Below are 25843 nucleotides of genomic sequence, written 5' to 3'. Positions count from 1 at the left end.
AAAAATGAGACATTGGATTCAATCGAATTGTGGGAAGGCAAATCCACAGGCAGCTTACTCAACTAATGTGAGGAGCCTGGGGTTCAAGACATAAAACTGTTACAATCCACTTCCTATGCATTTTAAAAGATTTCACAAAGCTTTGGAAATTTGGTGCCATAGCATATTCAATATAGAAATACAGTTATTTCTAGGATCTTCTTTTCAAAGTCTCCTGTGCCCTTTTTACTGCTCCTTTGAAACTCATTCTCTACTGAGATTGTAAGCACACATTAGAAAGGCTTTCCTCCATACTGTACCTTGGCATCGTTGTTATTACCAATGGACAGTCTCACCTCCTGTAATTTACTGATACAATCACCATGCACCGACCCGGGAAAAAGAACAATCAGATAGGGCACGCTATAAAAAAATACTGCAGCATTAAAAAACGATACTTTATTGAAAAAATACATTTGCGGGTGCTGAAAGCACAACAAAGCCAGATGGCAAACATGTAAATCAAGACATCGGCTCCAAGGGCGTGCGCTTCTCATATTGAGATTCTTGTGCATGTGAAATACTTACACACCCTTGAATCCACCCACACATGCGAGTACCATACATTCAATAGAGCTGTGCAAACAAATAACTCAGACATGTTTACCTCTATGCAAGCTCACACACAGTCACCATAGTGCACACAGGATCAGACGTCAAACTGCATCTTTCGTATCTCATGCTAAAGTACAAGCCTTCTTAGTCAGATATGCTTGTACCAAACACCAGGGGGAACCAAAAGGAGCCCTGGCAATGCTGAAGGACCTGCTGCTTTTGTTACCGGGGCCGATGTTGTAGAACCGCAGCAAAGCTGGCCTCCAGTAACAAAAACTGCCCCCACCGCTGTCAAATTGGCCCTCACCCTTCCAGCCTCCTGGGGAAAGGCCAAATGCCCGCCACAGTCAGTCCAGTCATGCCAAACACCACAGCTCGAGACACAGATCCTACCCTGGGCATAAGCTGTACAGAGGTTTGTGCAAAGTGCTTCAGAGAGCCTTGATCTCTCAGAGTTTGCTTATGGAGCCTCAATGTGCTTTCGTCTTCATGATAAAATCCAAGGCACCCATCCCACCTCCATCTCTGCAAAGAAACTATTCATTTCACAGTAGATTTACATACCAAGGGCCAGCTAAGCGGACTGTTCAATGCTTCCTTTCTATCTCCAACAAAGCTACTACATAACTTGATTCCCCTATCCACCACCACTTTCGCTCCCCACAATACCTTTATTGAAAGCATTGCTGATGAGCATTCAAGCCAACACCCTGATTTGAGAAAAGGGTGGCTTGATCTAATAAAGTGACTCCCCACTGAAAATCATCAGCAGCTGGATGTATGAGGGCGTTCAAACACGGTGCCACTATCGATCCACCTCTTGCCCAATTCGCCCATCATGGTTGCCATATACAGAGTTTTCTCATTTCTGTGGCTGATCATGAATGCCACTCTGGTCCCACAAGGGTGATTTCTAGTCATCCATTCTAATGCTGAACATCGCCTTATTAGTTAATTTGGGTCAATGAAAGCAAGTCCAGCCCTAGGAAGTACCACCCTACCTTTGGACAATCTGCAGACCGGAAATGCATGGGTTCCTAGTTCCGATGTCCCAAGAAGGGTGGCAGGAGGGCACTTTTTTGCTATTCAGAGACCTAAGAGTTACAGTGCCTTCTAGTGTTGCCCCAAACCCAAGGGGAGTGCACTTCAACCCTTCCATTCCTCAGGAGCGGCCCTCACTTTGTCCCTAGAATCAAATGACACCCCATTCTTTTAAAACACTGACATGCACTGGGGCAAGAGACCCTCAGGTACAGTTCAGTCTGTAAGCAGAAAGAAGGATCCTTCGACTGTCAGCTTCATCGTCCCATCACGAGGGCGTAAAGTTTAACTCCACCTTTCGCTGATGGGCACATCTCCTTCCAAAAGTCTTCATTTTCTTCTTGCCGCAGAACGTCCTACACAGGGTTTCAAATATAAACAAAAGAAACGGCGGGTGTCAGTGGAACCAAGGGCCTGTATTATACAATCTATAACAGTAAAGAGGAGATGGTCATACAAATGACAGTAAAGCACAGAAAAGGAACTTAAGAAGTGATGTAGACAAATAAATGGTTTAAAAGAAGTCAGGAACAGCACAGGACTGAGAAAGTAAAGAGGAAACCAGAGCAAAAATAGCAATCAGGTAGTCAGGATTGCTCAACCAGCAGTTCTGCCTGAGAAAGGAAGTGGACAACCCCTTTTCCTACACCTATAAACAAACCAAAACACATACCTCTGTTATACAATTGGATATTCCAACTAGAACTGGCACCTGCTTTTATTTAAGCACACCTGATTTTGGCAGAATAGTCTAAAGAGTAATATTCTTGGAAGACGATTTGCACAAGATCACATATTTGGTAACTGAGGAGAGGGGAATAGAATTCTTGTCTTATGCTTCCAGATCCAACGATCAAGTACCACAACGCACTGCCTCCTCACTGAAAATAGGGCTTTACATTCTTTGAAAAGGGTAAGCCCACTCTGCCTGCCTGGATTGTCCTATAGGGACAGGAAGGTCACTATCACAAATCTGGAAGTTCCCAACGGTGTGTGAAGAGGGGAAATGAAAGGAGTCTCGCCTCGCCACTATTGCGATCCTTTCTTGTTGTGCTCCTCAGGCAAGAATCAGAGAATATATTTCCTCAGTGTTCTTCAATGTCTATTTCATTAGGTCTTTAATTTCTCTTTGCCCGGATGACATAGAAACACTTAGAATTCCTAGTCTAGTTCCATCTCCTATACGGCTGCACTTTGGCTCTGGGTCATGGGTTATGAATAGAAGAAGAAAGAAGCAGAGTTAAATGTCTCTCTGAGCAAACCAAACACCCACTTCCAGCTTTTTGTAGAGGTCCTTGTGGGAGTGTGGTGAGGCAGGACAGATTCAATACCCCTCTCCCTTCCCAGCATTATCTGAACAGGGAGAACACAGGCTTTTAACATTGGTACCAGTTAGCCTCTCCTTAGAAGCACAGGGGGGGGGGGGGGGCGGGGGGGTGCATTCTCAAAACACTACTCTCTTCGGGCATTCAAATGTAGATTGTACCAACCTAAGGAGGAAGCTTCAGAGTACTGTAAAGCAACTTTGCCCTGTTTTTAATTTTCTCATTGGTAGCCCTGGATTTATAAGGAGTAAAAACCAAAATGACAAGTAGAGCAACGCCAAGAGGGAAGCTTGACTATGTGTTGACAAGCTTCTCAAGCTTGATGATTAACGCCCCGAGTGGGCGAGACCGTGTGAGCACGAGCCACAAGGAAAGGAATTCAAGGCAGCATTACAGTTCATAGATGGCACCTCTTACCTGCCGCTTGACGAAAACAATGGAGGTGGATTCATGAGCTTCTGGGCCTCCGATGAGGTAGCACTTGCGTACCTGCTCTGTGCTCAAGCTGCATCTGGGGATGGGAAGAGTTGCACTTATGAGCCAGAACCAGATATTAGGATTGACAAGAGAGGGCATGAATCAATCACAAGTGCCAATGCACTTCTCATGATTAGCTGGGACACCTGGAAAGCCTAATCTAGCATCCGATGAAAAGAGCCCAATCACCTTGCCAAAGGTGTTAGCATAGTATGTCTAGATTTCACCTGTTAAAGTCCCAAAATATCTAAGACTCCAGAAAATAAACACTGGATGAATCTAGCTTCCAAACTAATTTCCCTTTGGCGGCCTTCTTACTAACAGCTGCCAACAGCTATGTCTGAAAGAAAGCAAAGCTTCCTAAAATGTTTTACTCCCAACCTCCAACTTAGACACAGCAGCTAACTTTAAAAACAAGCGACGGTTGTGCTCCTAAACCCTTTCTAAGCCAATAATATTCGCCACTACATATCTCAAAAAGCAACCACTGCATGAGCGGCATGTTCTAAATCTTCTCTTTCACCTGATCTGCTGGCTGCATATGCCCACAAAAACAATCCCATAAGGCACCAAGCATCCCAAACCATCTCCCCAACCATTTATGGTCTCCTATCCAAGAATCGCCCACCAACCACCTCCGAAATCAAGTACTGTGCACAATGTCTGAATGAGTAACCATCCCAAGTCTCTGAATCTCAGTGTCTCTCAAACTAATCGCTACCCAACTTCAAAAACAAATACTTGATAAGCCCAGCTTCCTAAAACTTCTCTATACCAGGACTCGCCACTAACCAGGGACGAAAATAAACCATCAAGTGTGGACATAAAAAGGGCAGATTCATTGAGAGAGAAGAGAAACACAGGTACTACCTGACATAGAACTCTGCACTGGCCCTGCCTGCACTGGTGTTGTTGCGGGCGATCCCAAGGAGGACTGGTCGGCTCAGTACTGGCAGTGGAATGTTCACCTGAAAGGAAGACGGAAAATAGTGATAGTCACTGAAGATCTGTTGGGTCTAGAGAAGTGACATGCAATTTCCATTTAGTGCTTCCAGAGTTTTAACGTAAGCCCATGTTTGCCAGCACCCTGCCACGCTAGGATACATTCACGATGGAAGACAAACAGCTGGCTTAATGACATGACAGTGGGCAGTTTTAAGCAGGTGGGCTCGAGATGCAAGAGTTTGGAGTTCAATCCAGATACAGACAGTACAGTGATGTGAAGGAAATCTTTGATTTCCATGAACAAAATTGTACTGCAAGACAAGCTCATGTAACCATGGGATTGATCTTCCGGAACCAAACCATGAAGCTCGGAAACAGTAAGCAGAGATGGAGATTCTTCTCAGAGACAAGAGACTGCGTACCTGCCAACTCACACGGTGCCACCGTGACACACACTAGATCTGCTCCCATCACACGGTCACCCGGTGGGGAGCAGATATCAGATGGTGGCAGGGAAAACGAGCTGAAAACCACTGTAAATTGTGGCTTTTCAGCTCGTTTTCTGAGGCTTTGAATTGCCGACGTCCATTAAGGGGGGTGGAAACATCCCAGGGCATCGGCACCAGTCTCAGCAAGCTTTTCTTTTTTTCTTTTCAGAGGTGGTGGTGTGGGGGGACGGGGGGGGGGGGGCTTGGGTCAGAAGTGCCTCGTAAGTACTTCCCAGCACGAATCTCTGCTCCCTTCAAAGCACCGCCCCCTCCTCACACAGTGTGATTGTTCTTCAAGTTGGCAGGTATGAGACCAGGTTTAGGTAGATGCAATGCTTTCCACTTGGCCGGGGCATTGAAGGTCTGAGATCAGATCATCTGCTCCCAGACTGGGTCATTCTTAATTAAGCTTCCTAGATTTTGTTTTTTTCTGATTTTTACAGATAAATGCATACAAAAACAATTTATTTTCTTGTTTGTATTGATTTTTAAATGTAGATATAAGTGGAAATTGGATTGCTTTTTGCAGCAATTCCAAATGCTGTCAGTCATGACTGTCAGCCCAATGGCTGTGTGGATTGATAAGTAAGAGTGGTTAAACAAAAATAACAGAATTTTAGCAAAGAGGCTTAAACAGCAGTAGAAATGGACAACGTTGAAGCTAAAATTTGCCTGTTTTCATATTAGTGCATTGATTTATCACCTGTGGGTTTTTGTATTCAAAGATGACTAAACTTGTATTGGTTAAATAAATGTTGAAAGAGACAGATGTGCAAGTGCTGTGGAAGCTCCGCCCATATTTTTCATTGGCTGGCGTCATCGTCCATGGTAAATGCTGGCTTCCGATTGATAATGAGGCTTCTTAGTCCCTCCTGGTTACCAGCCTGTCTCCTTTTCGGACCGCCCATCAGGACTGGATCTTTTACTTGTGATGTTATACCTTATTAGCCAGGGTCCTGGGTGTGTTTTGAAGTCACTTCCTTTTGTTCTATGGAGCCTTTAACCGCATGCGTGCGGAATTCCGCTCGTACGCGGAGATTTTCAAAAGCGCATGTTACGTGACGAGCTGGGCTCGTCAGCGTAGCAGGAGCCTACCTCATGACGAGCCCAGCTCGTCATCAGCGTGGACGAGGTTAACTAGTGTCCCTCCACTGATCGGGTCGTAATTCAGGTATTATCATTTTCTGTGTTGGTCTACCCTCTCCAACCCCACCACCTTAGTGTTTTTCCTATAACTTTTAGCCTTGTTGAATGGCTGAAAGATATGAAAAAATAGCAATGTGCCGTATTATAACGTTGTGAAAAAAGTGCTATTACAAAAACACCTCCCATCAGATTGCTCACGACGAATATACCCATCTTCATTTTATACTACAAGAGTGCTCACAGTCACAACCTAGATCTGCAACTTTATTTTTCAGTATATTTTCATACGTATTCTAATACTAATTTACTGAACCATCAACTGTGCTTTAGAATGTTGATTTACGGCAGGTAGGCAACTAGGGTTCTCTAAGAAAGGCAACAAAGATCGCCCTCTGCTGGAATGACACTGAAAGCACTCAAATGAAATGTCGAGACTGGTGTCCCAAAACTTGGGCGGTGCAACAATAAAAGAGAAGAGCCAGTTTTGGGTGGGGGTTCGTCACATTACAAGGCTAATTATCAGATTGGGCTGTGACAGGTAAACGGAACAAAACGTTTGTGTTTTCTGCCGCAATGTGCAGTTCACACAACATAACTGGCATTTGGCACAGTGCTGATGATGCACGCTACTCACATCTATAATGACCTGAAGGTCTTTACGCCCTACTATCCGCTTTTTTCATGCTGCTTTACTCCCTGCAACCCTGCTGTCATAGCGCTTTCCCCATGACTTTCAGCCTTTTGCATGGCAGAGAGTTATTTAAAAATAGCACTGTGCTGCACCATAGTGCTATGAGAAAAGCGCTATGAAGCGACCAGGACTAGCCATGTTAAAACACTTTCCTTTTTAGCTATGCTGCCCTGCAGCCGTGCTGCTGTACAACATGGCTAAAAGACATTGACAAGGCCAATAGCGATCACATCGGCGAGACCTATTGGCTTTGCCAATGCTTGTTTTTTCTTGCCACATGAACGCTGCCATCCACCACCAATTGGTGGTATGTCCCTTCCCCTGTAACATCAGACTGGGGCCCCGGAAGTTTAAGTGCCTGGTCACCATCTTCAGATTCTGTTTTCTGCCATTTGGTCTGGATTGAAAAGGGAAGAGCCCCGAAGAAATTAAAACAAATTTGGCTAATTGTCAACAGAAATTCCAGAGATGAGGATAAAGACATTGAACACTGAGTTTTGCGGGACACCAGGAGCACTCCGTATGCGGTTTCCACTCAAAAAACTCGACTGGAATCTTCAGGGCTATCACTTATAGTGGGAGGAAAGCTCTGCCAATCGACAACTTTAAGCCGAAATGGCAGCACCTTCAAAGGAAGAAGAATTTTTACGACACACTTAGGGGATTTAAGATCACAACAAGGCTATTGAAGCCAACAACCATCGAAAAAGAAAATGAGGACGAGTTGGGCACTGCCATCCTTGAGGAATGAGAACCACAGAGGAAAGATTGACGAGACTTTGACGCAGACTCCCCAGAGGAAGGTGCAAACACTTAACCTTCGAGGCCTTCGCTGCTGAACAATGTGGCAGTGTTCAATGCAGTCAGGACAAGAGCTGCATCGTCACAACAGCCAAGAAGAGCAGAAATGCAGCCACATCAATGGGACCTCCACCAGATTAAGAAAGCAAGTGGATGGAGGTGGTGGACAGGAAAACGGAGACAGCAGAGGCTTTCCTATGGAAAGTTGCCAACCCCAATGCACTGCTCAACCCCTGTGGTGACTAGGATTGGAAGGAAATGGGGCAGGTCCTTCTGCACCTTTCTAAGGGGTACAAGGGAATGAGTGAAAACAGTAGTGCATGGGAGGGAAAAACAATTGCTAACGCCGGCCTAAAGTTAGCTCTTCCCTCAGTGGATAAGGCCATTAGACAAATGTGCACTGAACACCTCTTAAACGACAGGCTTGAACCTGAAGACTCACAGCCAGGCCTGAGGTAGAAGCCTAGTGCATCAACATGCCCTTCACAAGGGAAGCCCTCTTTGGGCCGGCGGTGGATTAGGCGTTATCACGAATAAAGAAAGACATTGAAACATTGATGGCAACGGGGAGGGGTGAGGCAGTCTTTCAGTTTCAAAGATCTTTAAAAAAAAAAAGGGGGCCGTATCAGCCACAAAGTCACCAGGAAGAGCAAGTTTACAACACTGAACCCTACAACCAACATTTAAGCAGCCATTAACCATACAAGCCACACAATCGCATTGATAATAACTTCCAGGTCAGCCTTACCGTAGGATAAGCTGGGAGCAAGCCCCAAAGACATTGGGCCTCCAACCAATTGACTTCAGTCACACACACACCACCAGCATATAACATCAGTAGGTGGAAGGATAGGGGAAATTCCTCCACAAATGCCACTTCCTCGTACCAAAACCAGACCAATCCTCTAGGCCAATAATAGATCTCAGGCAGCTGAACAAGTGCATACAAATTCAACGCTTCAAAATGACGATGTTACAGGAGGTTACTAACTCCTATAATGAGTGAACTACATGGTCATGGTAGATCTAAAGGACACTTAACTGCACATTACAGTGAATTACAGTCACAAAAAAAAGTACCTCTGGTTCGTCGCAGACAAGGTACATTATCAATTCAAAGTGTTACCTTCCGGCATAAAGTCTGCACTGAGAATCTCCCCAAAAATGGAGACGGGGGATACAGGTTTACCCCTACATATGCAATTGGTCAGTAAAGGCGAGCTCACAACGCCAATGTCAGGAGAACATCCACATTGTAATGCAAAACTCCACAAACTGGGGTTCAAAGTAAACATAGATAAGCCCTCCCCGGTTCCAGAACAGAAGATGTCCATGGGTGCGGCCCCAGATTCAAAGATAGCAAAAGCACACTCAATACCCAGAAGAATTTTAGTATTAAGGTGTAAACTCATCTCTTCCCAAAGGGGCAGTCTCAAATAGAACAATATGAAACTATTGGAAACAATGGCATCCTCATACTACAAGCCAGATTTCATAGGCGCCCAATCCAAGAATTGTTGCAGAACAAATTATCACAGGCCATGGGTTGGGAAAACCTAGTAGTTGTCACAGAGAGGATTCAGAAAGGAGATCATGTTACACTTCAAAGTGCAAACTCCAATCGTGATAATCAGCATATCCCAGAAGGAATGGGGGCACACATAGGAAGCCCCAACATCAGAGTCTGTGGAGCCCGAAGGAGGCAGTCAAGCACCTAACTGTGCTGGAGCACAAGGCGCGGTTTATGGCACTGAAGGCACTTTACGCACAGGTGAAAGTAAAAACGGTTCTGGTCCAAATGAACAAAATACCCACAATGCTCCACCAAAGCAGGGAGGTACAAGATCTTTTTTTAGAACCAATTTTTGTTATATTTAGCGTTGTCCACACGCCACAATTCGCAAAAGGAAAAAAAGGATGGGATTGTTCAGGTCAGCAGTAACATTAACAATGGCCCACAGAGGGGCCAGTCCCTTCCACAAATAGACCATGGTAATCTCACCATTTTCAAACACAAGGAGATGACGGATGGAGTGCTGAAACTTTTCAGACACTCACCCCAGTCACAGATCTGGGTTGAATCCATCATTGCTCTTCAGCTCACTTCGCCATCCCAGTTCGGACTCAGACATATGTAAATCAGTCTTGACCCTGTGCATCATGGGAACAGTCAAGCCCAAACTGCCAGGCCTGGTCCTCCCTGGACCAGAAACAAGCCTCCTTTATTCCCCAAACTTTATCATGTTTTTGAGGACATCCAAAAGCCTCACATTGTTTTTTCTCATTGGCAGACCAGTTCATCCCTGTACGCCAGAGCGACAATGAGGAGGTCACAGGCTGCTTCCACAGACGTGCTACAAATAAGGCCACTCGGGGGTTAACTCGATTGGGCGATTCAGGACCTCACCAATATCCCTCTCCAAACCGGTCCCAACGGGCTTTACTCTAAGGCAGCCAGTCCCACGCTATGTGCAAAATGTTGGTGGCTGGTCGTTTACAGTGTGCACATAGAGGACAGGCATCAGGAAACATCTGTTGTATATGTGAAGGGGATAAGTAGTCCGCGTGGAGGTAATTTATCCGTATCATGGGCAGAGATTGCCAGTTGCTTCCAGAGGGCTATATTCTGGAATTTGTGTGCCAAAGGGGGCGAGGGGAGAGATGACAGCTGAAGAAAGCACAAAAACATCCATGTTTACCAGGGCGCACTGTTCCTGCAACTCCTGGAAGGACATCAGTGTAGTCCATTTGTAAACCTATACCTATACAGTTCCACGGGTGGAACTCCTTTAGGGCAGAGCTGGTGGAGCTATGCGCCGCACCACACAGGGGTGAGTTCAGTTAACTTGCGGTCCCAGTGAACCAAGCGCAGCGCCGCCCGCCAGCTGTGTAATGCCACTCAGGTGCACAAGGGCATCCGGGTTTCCATAAAAATTGCCAAGTAGACCCTCAAATCCCATCGTGTGCAGTTCCAGGCGATATGCGGGGTCATCCCTTCCTCCCGTAAACTATTCATTGATGGGTACTAATTGCGCAGCCAAGTAGTATGCATAAATATCAGAGACCCCCAATCAAAGGATTGTCACTTTTGAGGACACCGAACCATTGTTAGTCTTTAAGTAGTTTTAGAGTTCATCTTCTATGAAGGAGGTACACTCAGGCACCATGCACTAAATCACACAATGGGTCTCAGCATCGTGTGCAGACTGCCCCACTCTGCTATGAGGTGTGCGTGGTCTGATATTCCATGCAATAGAGGTAGGATAGAGCGCAGTGGAAGGAGATCCGTCGCCGGTGACCACAGCAAGTCAAACTGGGTATCAGTGTTATGGGCTATTTTGCGGCCAGTGTAAAATTGTGTCGAGTGGTGCCAGGAACACCAGGCATCGTATAGGCCCATGGAGTCAGCCCAGGTTGCGAGACAGGCGGATTGGGACGTCTTGCTAGAATGAGGGTCAGTGGATAATACATTCCTCTGTGGCCCATTTCCAGGTCTATTCCGTGGTATCAAAGAAATACGTGGCGGATTGGAAGATGACCTTAAGGCGGGCTAGGAAAAGGAGCATTTAGTATAAATACGTTGAGGGCACAGAGCTTTTGTTTTACCACCTGAAATGACCGTGGTTACCGCTGTACCTACCTGGTGTAATCTGGGTAAATCATTGTTCTAGAGTTTTGGTGCCGGAGAACCGGTTGACTGTGGGCCTCAAGTAAAATTGCATCCCGGTAGTTCAGGATCCTCAGTATTACTAGGAGAAGGGGGGGGGGGGCTCATTGGCAGCTTGGGAGCCAGGGAGTTATGAGCCCTCTCGCCACAAAATATACTGGACACACCAGGACCCAAGAGAAGAACCAAGGTTCAAGGGTTGTGGCCAGCGCAGAGTTGTCAAGGTTTTCATCTTCTGCCCTTTCGGTGAGCACCACAGTTAAACTCATCAGTTTGGATACTTGACGCTTGAGAGCAGTTACCTTACTTCAGTAGTGGAGATTCTGGTCTCTGCTTCGGTCATGCAGTCAGCCACTTTTCGCAGATCTAATCTCATCAGCGAGAGGTCGATCCGCAGACCATCAACTTTAGTCTCAACTGCTTCACAGGAGTCCTGTATCATCTTAGGATCGTCACTAGATCTGGTACTGGTTGAGATGGGGCCATGTGCTCCTGGGCTCCCACCACCTCCCGGGCTCCCGTCGCGAGTGTGGTGAATTACCCATCTTGGTTTGCTCTGATGGCAGTGCGGGGGAGAGGTTGGCCGGGGGAGAGGTTGGCCAGAAGAGTGTGCGACAGGCCCAGGCTCGCTTGCCACCAGGCACATGAGCAGCCCATCCATCAAGGTTATCTCCCCACCCTCACCGCCAGGGCACAACTTCACCCGTGGCGTTGGATGCAGGGTTCCTTAGATGAAGGGTATGGCCAAACCCACAAAATGTTAAGTTCTGACGATGGCATGGGCCGTTGGGAGCAACCTACCCCAAATCCCCCGGTCCGCCACTGTGCCCGCTCAGATGCAGGTATGCAGTATCCATCACTCTAGGTCCATTTCCCCGGAGTGGCTCAAATTGAGGTTATTTTGGTGGCCGGCACTGCCCATGAGCAGGACCTAGGTGCCTCCAGCTGCGTCGTTTGGGCTACGGAGGGCAGAACCATGCACAGTGACGCAGAGACAGGCATTTGGTGGGGGTTGGGGGGGGGGGGGGGGCAATGAAGGATGGTGGAGCAGGCTCTCGAGGGTCTCAGCAAGGCACTGCACCAGTTAGGTCCTGAGCCACTGCCTGGCACAACAGCAATTTGCCGCGGTTTTGAGGTGTACTAGAGGATCCAGCCTCCACCGCAGAGTGGTAGTCTCTCTCCAGCGCATTTCCACACTCACTCTGGGCCCCATGGGGCCTCTAAGCGCTAGTCTTGCAAGCGTTGCCGCTTCCAAGGCAGTATCAGGCTTGATGGCCAGCCGGCTGCTGTGCACTGGAAATGCAACTACCGCCAGCGGAGCCCCAGAGTTGCGCTCTCCCGGAGAGCACTGTCGGCAAGTGCAGGGGAAGAGGAAAGTTGGTGGCGGGGAGAGGGGAGGGGGTGGGGAAAAGGGGCTTCAAATGTGCTCTCCCCCGCAAGTCAAAGCACAATGCCACAAAGTCAGGCCCACTCGGCCCACTTCAGAATACAGGGTCCGGTGCTGCTGCCACCCACAAGCAGGCGCTCCATCCTGAAAGGACCTAGCAAACACCAGCCTTTTGGAGAGCAGTCATTTACTACTAACAGGAAACAAAGAATGTAAAAAAAGGAAAACAATTTGTTTCCTTTACAACAGCAGGCACAAGGAGACTAGCGTATGATGGCTAGTGTTGAAAATTTAAGCATGCTACCAGAAGGAGGAAGAGACTCTAGTAGAAAACCAAGGGTGCACTTCACTAGGCAAAGGAGAGCAGCTCTAGCTTTCCTAGCAAACGTTTTCATCAAGGACATCTGTATGGTGGCAACCTGGTCCTCCAGACACTCCTTTACAAAATGTTACTGTGTAGACATACAAGTATACAGAAAAGCCCAGGAGGGACACAAAGTGGTAAAACACCTGTTTTCAAGTATAAACTCATTTCTACTCAGCCTCCCTAAGGGGACAGATACCCCTACACAATCAATGCACAGCATGTGAATCCAGGAAGGATTAAGCCTGCAAAACGAAATGGTTACTTACCTGCAGGAGTCAGTTTAATTTGATGATTTTTTTTAGAATCACATTCGACCTCCCTGGATATGAGATGGGATCAAACAGACCAACAGCAGGAAACAGCAATGCAGAGGGAAGGAAGTTCAAACATCTACAGGTCATAAGGACAAAAAAACAATCTGAAGATGGTGACCACACAGGAACTTCGGTAGTGAACATCTGATGTCACAAGGGAATGGATAAATCACCAAATGATGGTCAATGGCAATGCCCATGAAGAGAGGTGGTGGGGGGGGGGGGGGGGGGAGAGAGATGATTATTCTGGACCAAATCACTAGATGGTGGAATAATGCACAGCATGTGAATCAAAAAGATTCTTCAAGCTACAGAACTAATCGTACAGTAACTTTTGCAGGAAACGGGAGGACCGAGATGGGGCGGTAGTTCTTGAGGTCGGTGGGGTCTGCTGATGGTTTTTTCAGGAGGGCGCTGAGTTCGGCGTGCTTCCAGCTCTCCGGGAAGGTGGCGGTGTTGAAGGAGCAGTTGATGATGTCCCGGAGTTGGGGTACGATGACGGAGGCGGCCTTGTTGAAGATGTGGTGGGGGCACGGGTCGGTTGGTGATCCGGAGTGGATGGTGTTCATCGTGTGGATGGTGTCTTCGGTGCTGACCGGGGTCCAGGCGCGGAGGGTGGTGGTGGTGGGGGGGCGTCGGTTCGGTGCGTGGTCTGTGCGCCGAAGCTGTTGTGTATGTCGGCGATCTTGTTGTGGAAGAACGAGGCGAGTGAGTCGCAGAGTTCTTGCGAGGGGGTGAGGTCGTTGGTCCCGGCGCTAGGGTTCGAGAGCTCTTTGACGATGTTGAAGAGTTCTTTGCTGTTGTGTGCATTGTTGTCTAGTCGTTCTTGAGTGCGGATTTCTTGGTGGCAATATATATATATATATATATATTTTGATCTAGCACAGAAGGTTTTAGATAGATGGAATTTTTTCAGTGGCAAGAGAATATTTTTGCTGGTTACCCACCGTCTATACTGGCCTCACACTTTGTCTGTGTCACCAGCTGAATCAGTATGCTCGGATAGGGTACAGTCTATGGATATCCATGGTTGATAGCAGGTACATTTTTAGGTCTAACCTCTGTTCCCGAGAGACCTAATGGGCCCGATTCACAAAAGGTGAAATGAGACCAAAGTCTAACTTTACGGCTTTCGGTATTCACAAAGAGAATCTACTACTTATAAATGCCCTTTGTGAATACCGAAAGCCATAAAGTTAGACTTTCGTCTCGCTTTACCTTGGTGAATCGGGCACATTGTGTACAATACAAATACTTACAGTGGGCTCTGGTTCAGCTTGTTGCTTTTCTTTTGCTGACATTGTTAGCATGCCTTCCTCTTCTTGGGTTTGTCCTTCCATACCATCTTTTAGACTTTCATCCTTCGGCTGCTTACATTCTTGGAGCTAGTTTTTTTTAAAAATGTTATTGCTCTCCCAAACACTGGCTCCCTTTTCCTCCTCACATATTTGCCCATCGGCAGTCTGTGTTTGGCTCCCACTGTCCCTCACCCATCTGTTGCTTCCACCACCTCTCCATGTCCCGGTCTCCTGTTTTTGGTCTTACATTTCAAAACCCCAATCTCCTCTATTGGTCACTCGGGCTTCTGAATCTCCCTTTTTCCCTGGTGGGTCTTACTTCAGAATGCACTTTGACGCATATCCATTTTGTTTTACCTCTCCAAGATGGTGCCTCTATCCTTGAATGGCAAATCAAAAAAAAAACGATGTTGTAGAATCATGACTCATACATCCACATGTGTGATAATGCTCTGCATGTGTACAGCACCACATAGGGGCTGGCCAAATTTTTTTTTAATTGTATGCCGCTGTGACATGACATAAGTCGGTGTATACATCATCACAACGGAGTGGTTCTTTTAGTGTCTTTGACAATGCTGAATAGGACAGGCAACAAACACTGCAAAGCCAAAAGGTCAACTACTGCCATTGAAGAGTGAGATTTCTGCCTTTCGCAATACTTGTTTTTCATGCATACCCCAGGTGTACCTTGAAATGCATCTCTGTGGTATGCTACTATGTTACAACGGCAAAGCAGCATGTCAACAACTTCACTCCACATACTTTCTTTAAATGCTTTCTAGGGATTTGAATGCGTTTTAGAGCTCCTTTTGCGTTTCTGGGTACTTTGGTAATTGTTCATTTGTTTGAGTAGTTCATATATGGATAACACTGGCAGTTCACAGAGTCCACATAAATGCCTGAATAGTCACATGGCACTTTTAAAAAGAGGAGCAAGTGTTACCCAGTCAAAGGACTTAATCGCCAACCCCTATAAAAAATGCTGGAGCTAGACAATTTTTGAGGCTGTGATCTTAAGGTTAAAAACTCATTGGGTTACAGAAGTTATCTATCTTACTGGCACAGACCTCGGAAAACGGTGCCCATCGCTGTGGCCAATTCCCCAGAGCGACAGCACTTCTGGATTGCAGAAAGAGAGAGGTGATGTCGCAGAGGAGCATGGATCGAAGGGTGAGGGCCTCTATTTGTAAATTGTGGAAGGAATTGGTTTAGAAAGAAAAAAATTGTAAGAAAGAAAATAAATGCCCACATCAAAGTAACATTAAGGAGTGCTTGAATCATTCCAGTCTCAAACCCACCTCGTCTCTGATCTCTCCCAGAACAGAGGAGAAAAGTTCTTGTACCACTAGTTCCTCCGATAGGTCCTCCAGACAGATAGCTTCTTCTGGAACGCCGGGTGCTACAGCCTGAAGGAGAAAGGAATGGGTCAGAACTTATTGTACTCCCTACATATTTTAGGAACATGCAATGCATCATTGACAATTCAATAATTGTCATGGGTGCCAGTCTACAATCTGTGAAGACTGACGGCAATGGGAGTTTTAAACAGTATTCCGAATTCCTTAAATAACTTAAGATGTGCACATATGTTAGAACAATAACGTTAATTATTTCATATAAATACATTACATTAGTAAACATGTTTCTAATAGTACTAGAAAAATAAAGACATTTAAGCGTTAATTCACATTTCTCAGTATAGTAAGTCTAGAAAAATACTTGTTGCAACTTTCTTTTTATTTCGTAAAACAAAAGAAATATGGATGAACACCAATAATATGAAGAAAAAAACGATAATAGATATAGACGGAAATATTTTAAAAAATAGCATTAAAGTCGTTTACGGCCAGATGTACTAAGTATTGAAATGATTGCACATACTCAGAATCAGGGTTTATTACTGTTAAAATGTTTGTTTTTTAAACGTAACTCAGCCATTGTAGGAGACAGTAAACTTTTATAAACTGCTTAAATGGCTTTGTGAATCTGTACCAATGTGTTGATACCATGATCCAGTAACATAACAGTGAACAATTACATTCTCAAAGAGAAGGGGTCCACTGGTGACCGCTTCCCCTTTGTAAATGGCAATAATAAAATATTTGTTGGAAAGTAGGCAATAGTGGTCTAGAGACAACCTCCAAATCCTAAACGTTACAAAAAAGAAAGAAGTAAACTCACATTTTTAAACGCAACACTGCTTCATCTAAGGAAAATTGGCTCCATAAAAAAACCAAAAAAAAAAAAAACTTATTATAAGGCTGTCACAGACATGGTGATCTGCATCCCTGTTATTGCCACTAATCGGAGTGAGTCACTAATTGCATCCTAACCCATTATTATTCATGAAGTAGGTCGGAGTGAGACAGACTCCGAATTGGAATTTTAAGAAACAACCTATTAGCATGTCAGTTTACAAAAATACTGGTCGCAAATTTTTAACAGATTTTTGCGACCAATGTTTAGAATATCTTGTAGTAATACATAGGCAGGTGCAACTAAGGAGTCATTTTTTATGGGAGGAAGAAGGGTGACCTAAAACAATAATACATCCAGGATAACAAAGATTTCTCAATGCTCACCTTGGGTTCTGGATGTCCACCTGGGATGTCAATAAGCCCCGGAGCTTCTCCAACTTCCAAACTTCGCCGCAGGAAGACAAAGTAGTCATCACTTGTGTGCAACATAGCACCCACACCCAGAGGCTCTGCCAGGTAGGCCTGGCTTTCACCACAGTCTGCCAGGCCCCGTCTCTGCAGCTCAGGAGCCCGGCTGCTCCAGTTGGTGGCAATAAAGTCACGGTAGCAGGTGAGGCCCATGCGGAAGGTGAGCACTCCCCGCTCCATCACAACAGAGTGGACACGAAACTTGGCACCATTGAAGAGCCAAGGCTTCTCTAGCTGACAGGCCTTCCAGACAGCAGCAATCTGCGGCTCATACTCTGGCAGAATCCGTCTGTTATACTTGGGTGAGATTTCTGCCTGCACCCTGTCCTCGGCCAGCCCTTCAGCTAATGGGCACTGGAACATGATAGAGATGTCAGGATCCATCTTGTCCCAGCCTTAAAGATCACCAGCCTAAAAAGAAAAATGTTTGCTTTAGATTGTGAAAAAATACTGAGGCCACTGACGGGATGTCATGGGGAAGCAGGCATGTTTGTGTGAACGTGGCAAGCATTTTAGTTTCAATCCCCATAGAGCGCTCATGCAATGTGCATGTTCATTACATCCCAGAACAAGCACTGAAAATGCAATAGATCTCGCCTTTTATTAAGTTAAAGCAATTTGCTTTGCTAATGGTATTGTATAGCTAAGCAAATGGCTTTAACTTAATAAAAGGCGAGACCTATTGCATTTTTAATGCTCGTTTCTAAATACGTTGAAGTCGGTTACTGAACATCAAAGACTTGGCTCACTAAAATCTGCAACACAAACATTCAGACTTTCGCGACACTTCCGGTTGCTCAAATCGATCGCACTAAAGTAACAGGATAGCACTCATTCACAGTTTGTGCTAAACCCATGAAAAATATTCTTAAATTATGTAGGTCCTCTGTAATATATCTTCATGTAAACAATAGGGAAAGGGGGGTGCGTAAAATGGGGTAATATATGTAGCATTGCAACAGCAGGGGTGTAATAATCAATAGCGAAGCAGCTCTGGGGCCCGGAAGAATAAGGGGGCCACTGAACCCCTTTCATGACTGTATTTTACTACCCAAAGAACAGAAAGAGCCTTGTTTGCTCGCCAGCACGGTGGCCCATGGCTTTCTCGCTGCGCCACAGGGTTAAAGAACACTGAGGCACTGGGTTTGCCTGGGTGTTTAGACAAGTGGATAAGCTGCTCTCCGACGACCAGTTTGCCTGATATTTTTTATTAGATGTAACTTTTGTATCAATATCCATTTAGCGAATACAACTTGTACAAAAAGAGTTTCTTTTGTGAACAGACCAACCCTCAACAAATTAACTTCAAGCGTATTCATTAATTCTTCCTTTCTGTGTGCCAGCAGAAAGGGGTCTGAGGCTACCTCAAGTTGGCATTCACTGTTTTATAAAACATTACATAAAATAGATACAATTAATCTATATTCATAGTTTTCTGACATATGATGCATAATGGGAAATGTAATGCTGTGATAAAACTGGAAGCCATGAATTATTTCTAAAATTAAAATCCATGCGGCTTGATGCGCACAGCATGAAAGGTGTGTTGGCTTGAGATGTGAAGAACCTGTCACTATATTGTAAGTGAGAACTTTGACTTGTGCAAGCTTTGTGTTTCACATTCGTATGTATGCTGCATTATCATTAGCCAGGAGTTGCTGAGACTGTCTTACATAGTACCACTATGGTTGAAAAGTACTAGTTACTTATGGAATGCGAATGTCTGCAAAGAATGTTTTGGTGCCACCCAGAGGCCAAAAGCCAGAATGACTGCTTGACAACAATTCTAAATGTTCGATGCATTGAAAACAAGAAACGTTGTGCTTTCTCCCCCCCAAAAAGTGCCTAGTGTCACGCCGCCAGTGAAGCCTCCAGTCCGCGCATGCACATCTTCTGTCCCTCCGCATGCACATCGGAATCGTATTGATTCCAAAAGGCCCTCAGCATGGCGAGAGCAGTGCATGGGCTGCTCACGCCAGGCCGAGACCTAAAAATGGGCATGTTATCCAAGCAGCTTTCTTTACATTTGGCACCTAGCAAGGTAGGGAGATTAAACACTGCGGTAAAAGTAGTTCCTACAGTGCAGCAACAGTCGAACAAGCATTTTCAATACAATAGGTCTTGCTTTAGCGAGCGTTTAAGCGATTGGCAGTTTAAATGTCAATGCCTTTTATTTATGTGTTTTAAACCCAACACATATATAGAGGGCATTGCTTTTTTTTAATGCCAATAGCTCAAACTCTCGCAAATGTGAGAGCACTTTAATTTTGGCCACGCCCATTTCTTTAGATGATGCTCACCGTATTCAGGCTACATCTGAACAAAAGGGCAGGGCACGGACAATATTAAAGTTAAAGCGCATATAACACGCTTTCACGCAAAGCAAAAATAAAATAATTTAGAAACGTTCCACGCAACCGTTGAAGTGAAAACAGATCACGCTATTAATTAATAAAATAAATAAGTGCGCTGCTAATGTGAAAGCGGCCACCTGTCAAATAAATAAATAAGCGTGGCCACTAAACTGAAAGTGGAATGCGCCGTAAATTAAATAATTGAATTAGTGGGGTCTCTATAGTTAAAGCGGAACGCGTAGCAATTTGAATAAATACAATAGTAACTGTCGGCGTTCTGCTATGTCGTGGGTGGAATAGGGGAAGAGCATTAAGGAAAATAGTGCTCACCAACTTATTAAGCAGAGCATCTAACACCAGTAAAAGGTCCAGTCCTTATGGGCGGTAAAAAATGCGATACCAAGGAAGGACTAACAAGCCTCAAAGAATCTGAAGCCAGCATTTACTAAGGACAATGACAAGCCAATTAAAAATATAGGCGGACTGGCGGGGCTTCAAAGCCAGACTCCACTACTTCATGCCTCGCAGCAGCGCATGCGCTGCCCAGGCTCGACCTAAAAATTATCCAAAGAAATATTTTCAAATTGGCACTACAGGGTGGATTGCCCATATCATCTATCATGCATATTATTACATGCAGTTAATGTGTTCACAAGATGATACTACATATTCATTTGTTTGCTCTCTTACCATGGTAGTACTGCTCCAACTAAGTGATTAATCTTCCAACACCGTATTTGGTGGGCCTCTCATATGCACCCAGAGCATTAACTGTGATGCTTTACAATACCCAATTTGCTTGTGTCATGGCTCCACACAGCTTCATATAATTCTCCCCTCCCTCAAACATTCCACTACCTGCCCATTTGGACACAACACATATATAAATATTTAAGCAGCTACATTTATGTGTGGACAAGACGTAACCCTACTAACTAAGAGCACACACAGTTGTACATGTAAGCTGTTTATTTTGTGGTCAAGATCCTTTGTTTACCCTACACCGGTTAGCTTTTCTCACATTGTCCATCTCTGTAGTCCTTTCAGCTTCCACTTATTCGTTTATTTATAGGATTTATAAAGTGCTCTGCCACTGACTGGTATGCTGGCACTAGCTACTAAAACGGATTGACATAAGAGGTAGAAGTTTGAGATAGCGGCAGAACATGTGTTAACAGGGTAGATAATCATTATTGAGACCAAAACTCAGATTACTTAGGAAAAATCCAGTTCTAAAGGGTCTTCATAAATGGTCAGGTTGGCTGAAGAAGAGCGGAGAGATCTGCTGGGAATGCATCTTCTTAGTTGCTTTTGTAAGGGAACCGGTCCCAGTCCCTGAAGAGCTCTGAAAACAATACACAGCGATTTAAACAGAATTCTTTGTTTTAGCAGCAGCCAGTGAAGATCCTTCAGTGCCAAGGAAGGAAAAGCTCTTCTAGGTCTAGTCAAGGCAAGTTTGGCTGCCGCTATCTGAACCCTTGACAGACAGCGTAATAAATATTCAGGAGCGCCCAACAGAAGAGCATTACAGTAATCCAAGCATAGAGGGTATGTATATATATATATATATATATATATATATATATACACACACTACGAACTATAAAGGCTCTAGAAGAAGGGGCAACACCGTAAGCATCCTCCGCAGGGCTCTCAGAAGCGAAGAACAGGTGCCCGCAGTTTGATTCATACATCTCTCCATGCTAAGTTTATTATCAAAGATAACTTCCAGATTCTAGACCGAATCGGCAGGGACAATAGTCCGGTCGGATGGCACCGGCCAAAAATTGGCAGAGTACGACTGGAGCGGTATTAGCTGAACAGCGTAGAAGTTCAGTCTTATCCCTGTTGGACATCAGTGAATTAAAGTTAAGCCACTGGAGAATGTAATTCATACAATCATGAAAGGTGAAGAGCTGCTGGTTACTTGCCAGAGAAAGAATAAGTTTGGTGTCATCAGCATAACTGACCAAATTCACCATATGCAATTTAATAAGTGTGCTCAAGGGGGCCATATAGATATTAAACAGAATCGGACTGATAGATGAGCCCTGTGGCACACCCTGTTTGATCGCCCTAAACTCAGAGGGAAATGGAGGGGGGGAAGCGCAATTGCCTGACATCTGTCCCATAAGTATGAGAGGAACCAGTCCAAGACTGTGTTGCCCACCCCAATCGCCACCACCAGGCAAAAAGCTGTGGTATGACAGACCGTGTCGAATGCAGCTGAAAGATTCAATAAGATCAGAACTGCTAATGGCCCCTCATCGACCTGCAGTCGCAGCTTATCCATCGCTGTGATCAGCGCTGGTTCGGACCCATGGCCGGGCCGGAATCTAAATTGCTTATCCTCCAGGCAATTATTAGTTTCCAGATATTGAGGTAAAGACTTGCTCACATACCGTTCTAAAATTTTAACAGGGTAAGGCAAAAGTGATATTGATCCATATTCACTCAAATTGAATATAAGTAACATACTCTCTTTCTATTACCAATATTCTTGAAAGCTTTCTTGTGCACTAGTGGCTCCATTAAAATTAACTAAAAAAGTGTGCAATCATTAGGAGTCTCATGCACTTTCTATCAGAGTAAGTGGATGGTAAATTGTTCAAACAAAACGCAACAAGGCCCCCTGGGTCTACAAGGAGAGATGAGAAATAAAAGACAAAAGGTGTGCTGAGATATCCCTTTTACAGGACGGTTCGCCTCACCAACCCGTAGGTGGCATGCTTCATCATTGGGAAACCTCCTCGCATAGCAAATCTAGTTGTAATGTGGGTTACAACTCCCTCTCCGAGAGGGAGGAGCTCAGGGATGTTTTCAAGAGAGGCCTCCTAAAACCAATGAAGTAAGCAGGGTTCTGCGAGGAAAAGAAAAAAGGTGTGAGAGATTAAACAAACTCTAGGGTAGGCCAAAAAGTTTTATTGGGGCCTCCGTAGGTTAGAGCTAGAAATAAGTACGGCAGCTTTCAAGCCTCAAGGGAGCCTCTATGTATAGTTTCATCTTACACACTTCACACAACCAAATCTGGGAAAGCACCCAGTAGATCACTCATCTGTAACCCCTTTGTGTTGTCCTCTGTTTTTTGCCCTATTGGTACTCCAAGTAGCTTACAAACGCCGCAATGAGCCTTAAAAAAAAAAAAACACAAAGCAGTGCCAAAACCAATAGGTCTAGGTCTGGCATTTTGTTAGGAGAAATATTTTGGTAACGGTGTGTGCTATCTTAGGAATTAAGCATCATCCAGGCCAGGGCCGGACTGGCTACCGGGCAGTTGTGTGTGCTACCGAGCAGGGGGATGATTCCATTGATGGGGACCTGTGTGTGCAAAACGAAATTAGTTTGCTTTTTTTTTTTTATTTCAAAGCACACGCAGGTCCCCATCAACGAAATAAGCCCATACCACAGAGAAATCATCCCCATGCTCTGCAGCACACACAACTGCCCGGTAGGCCGTCTGGCCCTGATCCAGGCAACGGTAGCATTGATGTCAGGAGTAGTGCTTCTTTGCTGATCAAACTCATTAGTAGAGTACGGTGTACCCTTAAAAACGAGTGTCATAAAAAAATCAGTCAGAAGATTAAGCATGTGCTTGAAATGGTTAACACAATAGGCAAACACAGCAAAATATTGCATTGGAGCTACTTTTGGCAAGATAATTTTTCCTGCATCTTTAAGCATGTCCACGTACATGCACATACATACTTCTGAACAACAAAGCAACACACCCAAGAATTTATAACAGCAAAACCAAACCAAATAAATGTGCACGGTCGATTAGTGGATAGCACAGTGAAGTTAAAGATACCTAAACAGCACGCACTAAAGCAGTAGCTTGCACTCATTTACTAACTTAAGTTAAAAAAAAATTATCAATATCACATCTCGAAAACCTAAAAGGTAACTCAGATTGAACAACGTAACCATCTTCAAAAAGCCCTGGGTTTGATGCAAAAATCCTCCAGGCAATGACAAAGCACGAAAAACACAGGAAAGACAGGGGCTGACCTCATACCCACTTTCTCTGTATTGCCTATTGTACTATTTGAAGAACTGAAAACATGATCAATTTAAACGACAACTGTATACAGCGAGACCTAAAAAATGCAGTTAGTTACACAATACAAAGGCTTCCATGCTTACAATAAAATAATCATCACTACTGATTGTCCATTACCTTCCAAAAGAACTAAGAAATACACCCAAACTCAAACACTTCCGATGGATTTAAAAAAAAAAAAAAAAAAAAAAAAAAAAAAAAAAAAAAAAAAATCTACTGAGAGTTACACACCAGTTGGTAATCTAGGTCCCAATACATCGCAGATCGGGATGCTGGAATCGAGAAGGGCAGCAAATATCAAGTCCGAGAAATTTAGACTTCCCAGCCTTCAATAGACAAGGAGACATCGCATCCCCGCCTTTGAAGGCTGGTTTAGCCTTATAGCCGTAAGAGGTCGATAAAATAGAGTACAAAATTGGGTGATATAAAACACATATTTGCAGCACACAGAAACAGAAGCGCGAAATGAAAAGCTATATAAAAATTGATATTCTGACTATTGTAGCAAAATACATCAAGAAGAGCACAATCCAAATGAGCGAAAGTGTGCAACGAATGGTGTGAAAAAGGTCCGAGACATGTCCCTTCCTGTAACCCAAAACAATCGAGTAGCCCACCACACTACCTCGCTCCTGTCCGCCAGCAATCAGTTCATATTTATTTAAAGAGTTTTATATAGCGCTGGCTAGACCCGGAGGTATCAGAGCGCTTTACATGAGAATCAACAATGTATCAGAAAAAGATCAACAATTACACAATACATACAAAAAAAATAGGCAATACATTAGGAAGGGAGGGAAAGGAGAGAGAAAAGTAGTGGAGGGGGCAGGGGAGAGGAGTATGGGAGGGTGAGGGCAGAGACAACATTGAGAGACAAAAGGAAGTCTGTCTAAAGACAGACTGGGTAGGTGACGACCAAGGAGGGAGTCCCCGGCCCATCTCCCCTATAGCTAAACCAGGTAGCTCCATCGGGCATCAGACAAAATAGTTCAGTCTCAATACATTGAGAAAGGAGAGAAATAAATAGAGGGAGTATGCGGAAAGAGCTGACAGGAGAGACGAAAGGAAGGTCTGGCTAAAGACCGACTGGATAGGTTTGGTCCAACAAGAGTATAATAGATTGCCTTTACATAACCCCACACTAAACACGTGTATTTGCCCCACCATATTTCTGAAACTCACCGTAGACTCACGCTTAAGTCCAGACTCTCTCTTACTGGCCCGGCTGAAAGTCAGTCTCACAAAAGAGTCGACTCTCGTCTCACACCACAGACAAGGGACTGTGCAGACAAGACAGACACATGCTCTGCTTTAAAGGGCTCGTGCCCGTGGACTTGTAAACAAAACCCAAACACCAGGCTTAGGTCTAGGCAACCCCACCGCCAGGGACGGGCTGGAAATATTGGGCGTGATCATGACGTGGCACAATCCGCTTTCGTAGAACAGAGGCTCGGCTTGGCTGTTTCCAGGCCTCGGGCCAGGCGTTAGCGATATTACAAAGACACAGGTGCAATGTGGTGCGCACTTGGCAAAGGTGAGTGCATTCCTGGGACACCACGAACTGTGAACACACAAGAAAGGCAGCAGTGTGACGAAAGACTATTGTGCAGAGATAGCCAGGAGCGGCCCAAGACAACAAAAATTACTAAAATAGCAACAATGTTCGAGAACATTCAGAGCTGAAGGCAATAATTGCAGGGGCAAGGAGTAACAACTGCACGGGTGGAAATAGTCTATAAGGGAAAGAATAAGCCGTATGGAAGTCTTAGGAACTGTAGAGAAAGTCATGAACGGCAGAAAGGGTGGAGCTTACAAACTGCAGGGGAAGTAGAGAGCAATAACCGGGTACAGACCAGGTAGTGCCGCAGGCGGAATCCAACCGAACTAGAAAGAAATGAAACATGAACTGCCAAAGAAAATAGTAGGATGAGATGACCCGGAAGATAAACGAAACGGATCACAGGTAAGGCTTAGAGATAAGGGTACAGCTGGATAGAGCCGAGAGGGGTGAGCAGGAATTGCTGAGGCAAACAAGCAGCAGGGACACGTTAAAATAGTGAACGTACCTCTCTCAATTTGGGGGTTTACTCGATACAGACCCCGCCGATGGGAAGAAAAAGTCCGAATCCCAGGCAAACAACCGGCTTCTCTTCCAGGATGCATGAACCACGGCGTCCACACCAGGAACAGGAAGCGCTAGAGCTATATCTCGTTCTCCT

At 45.0% G+C, this 25843-nt stretch overlaps 1 protein-coding gene across 2 annotated transcripts; it reads right to left on the bottom strand.

Moving 5' to 3' along the window:
• Positions 1-423: 423 nt before the first annotated feature.
• NUDT22 (nudix hydrolase 22) lies at positions 424-25843 on the bottom strand. 2 transcript variants are annotated; one of them, XM_078660734.1, is made up of 6 exons: positions 25691-25843; positions 17127-17621; positions 15843-15950; positions 4308-4405; positions 3378-3471; positions 424-1991 (listed from the first exon to the last, which is right to left on the bottom strand). In XM_078660734.1, the coding sequence occupies exons 2-6, from the start codon at positions 17592-17594 to the stop codon at positions 1893-1895; spliced, it is 867 nt and encodes a 288-aa protein (XP_078516860.1). In that variant the 5' UTR covers positions 17595-17621; positions 25691-25843; the 3' UTR covers positions 424-1892. The 2 variants fall into 2 exon arrangements, with proteins under 2 accessions (XP_078516860.1, XP_078516861.1); XM_078660735.1 differs by lacking the exon at positions 25691-25843 and adding an exon at positions 24807-24883.

This window comes from Lissotriton helveticus, chromosome 9 (genome assembly GCF_964261635.1).
Source record: "Lissotriton helveticus chromosome 9, aLisHel1.1, whole genome shotgun sequence".
NCBI classification, from domain to species: domain Eukaryota; kingdom Metazoa; phylum Chordata; class Amphibia; order Caudata; family Salamandridae; genus Lissotriton; species Lissotriton helveticus.
This window is presented reverse-complemented; position numbering and strand designations above follow the sequence as displayed.

Coding starts and splice junctions, on each gene's coding strand:
- NUDT22 (XM_078660734.1), bottom strand. CDS start 17,594: ATGGATCCTGACATCTCTATCATGTTCCAGTGCCCATTAGCTGAAGGG. Junction 15,951..17,126: donor GTGGACATCCAGAACCCAAG/GTGAGCATTGAG, acceptor TTTCTCCTTCAG/GCTGTAGCACCCGGCGTTCC. Junction 4,406..15,842: donor TGGGAGAGATCAGAGACGAG/GTGGGTTTGAGA, acceptor TCTTCCTTTCAG/GTGAACATTCCACTGCCAGT.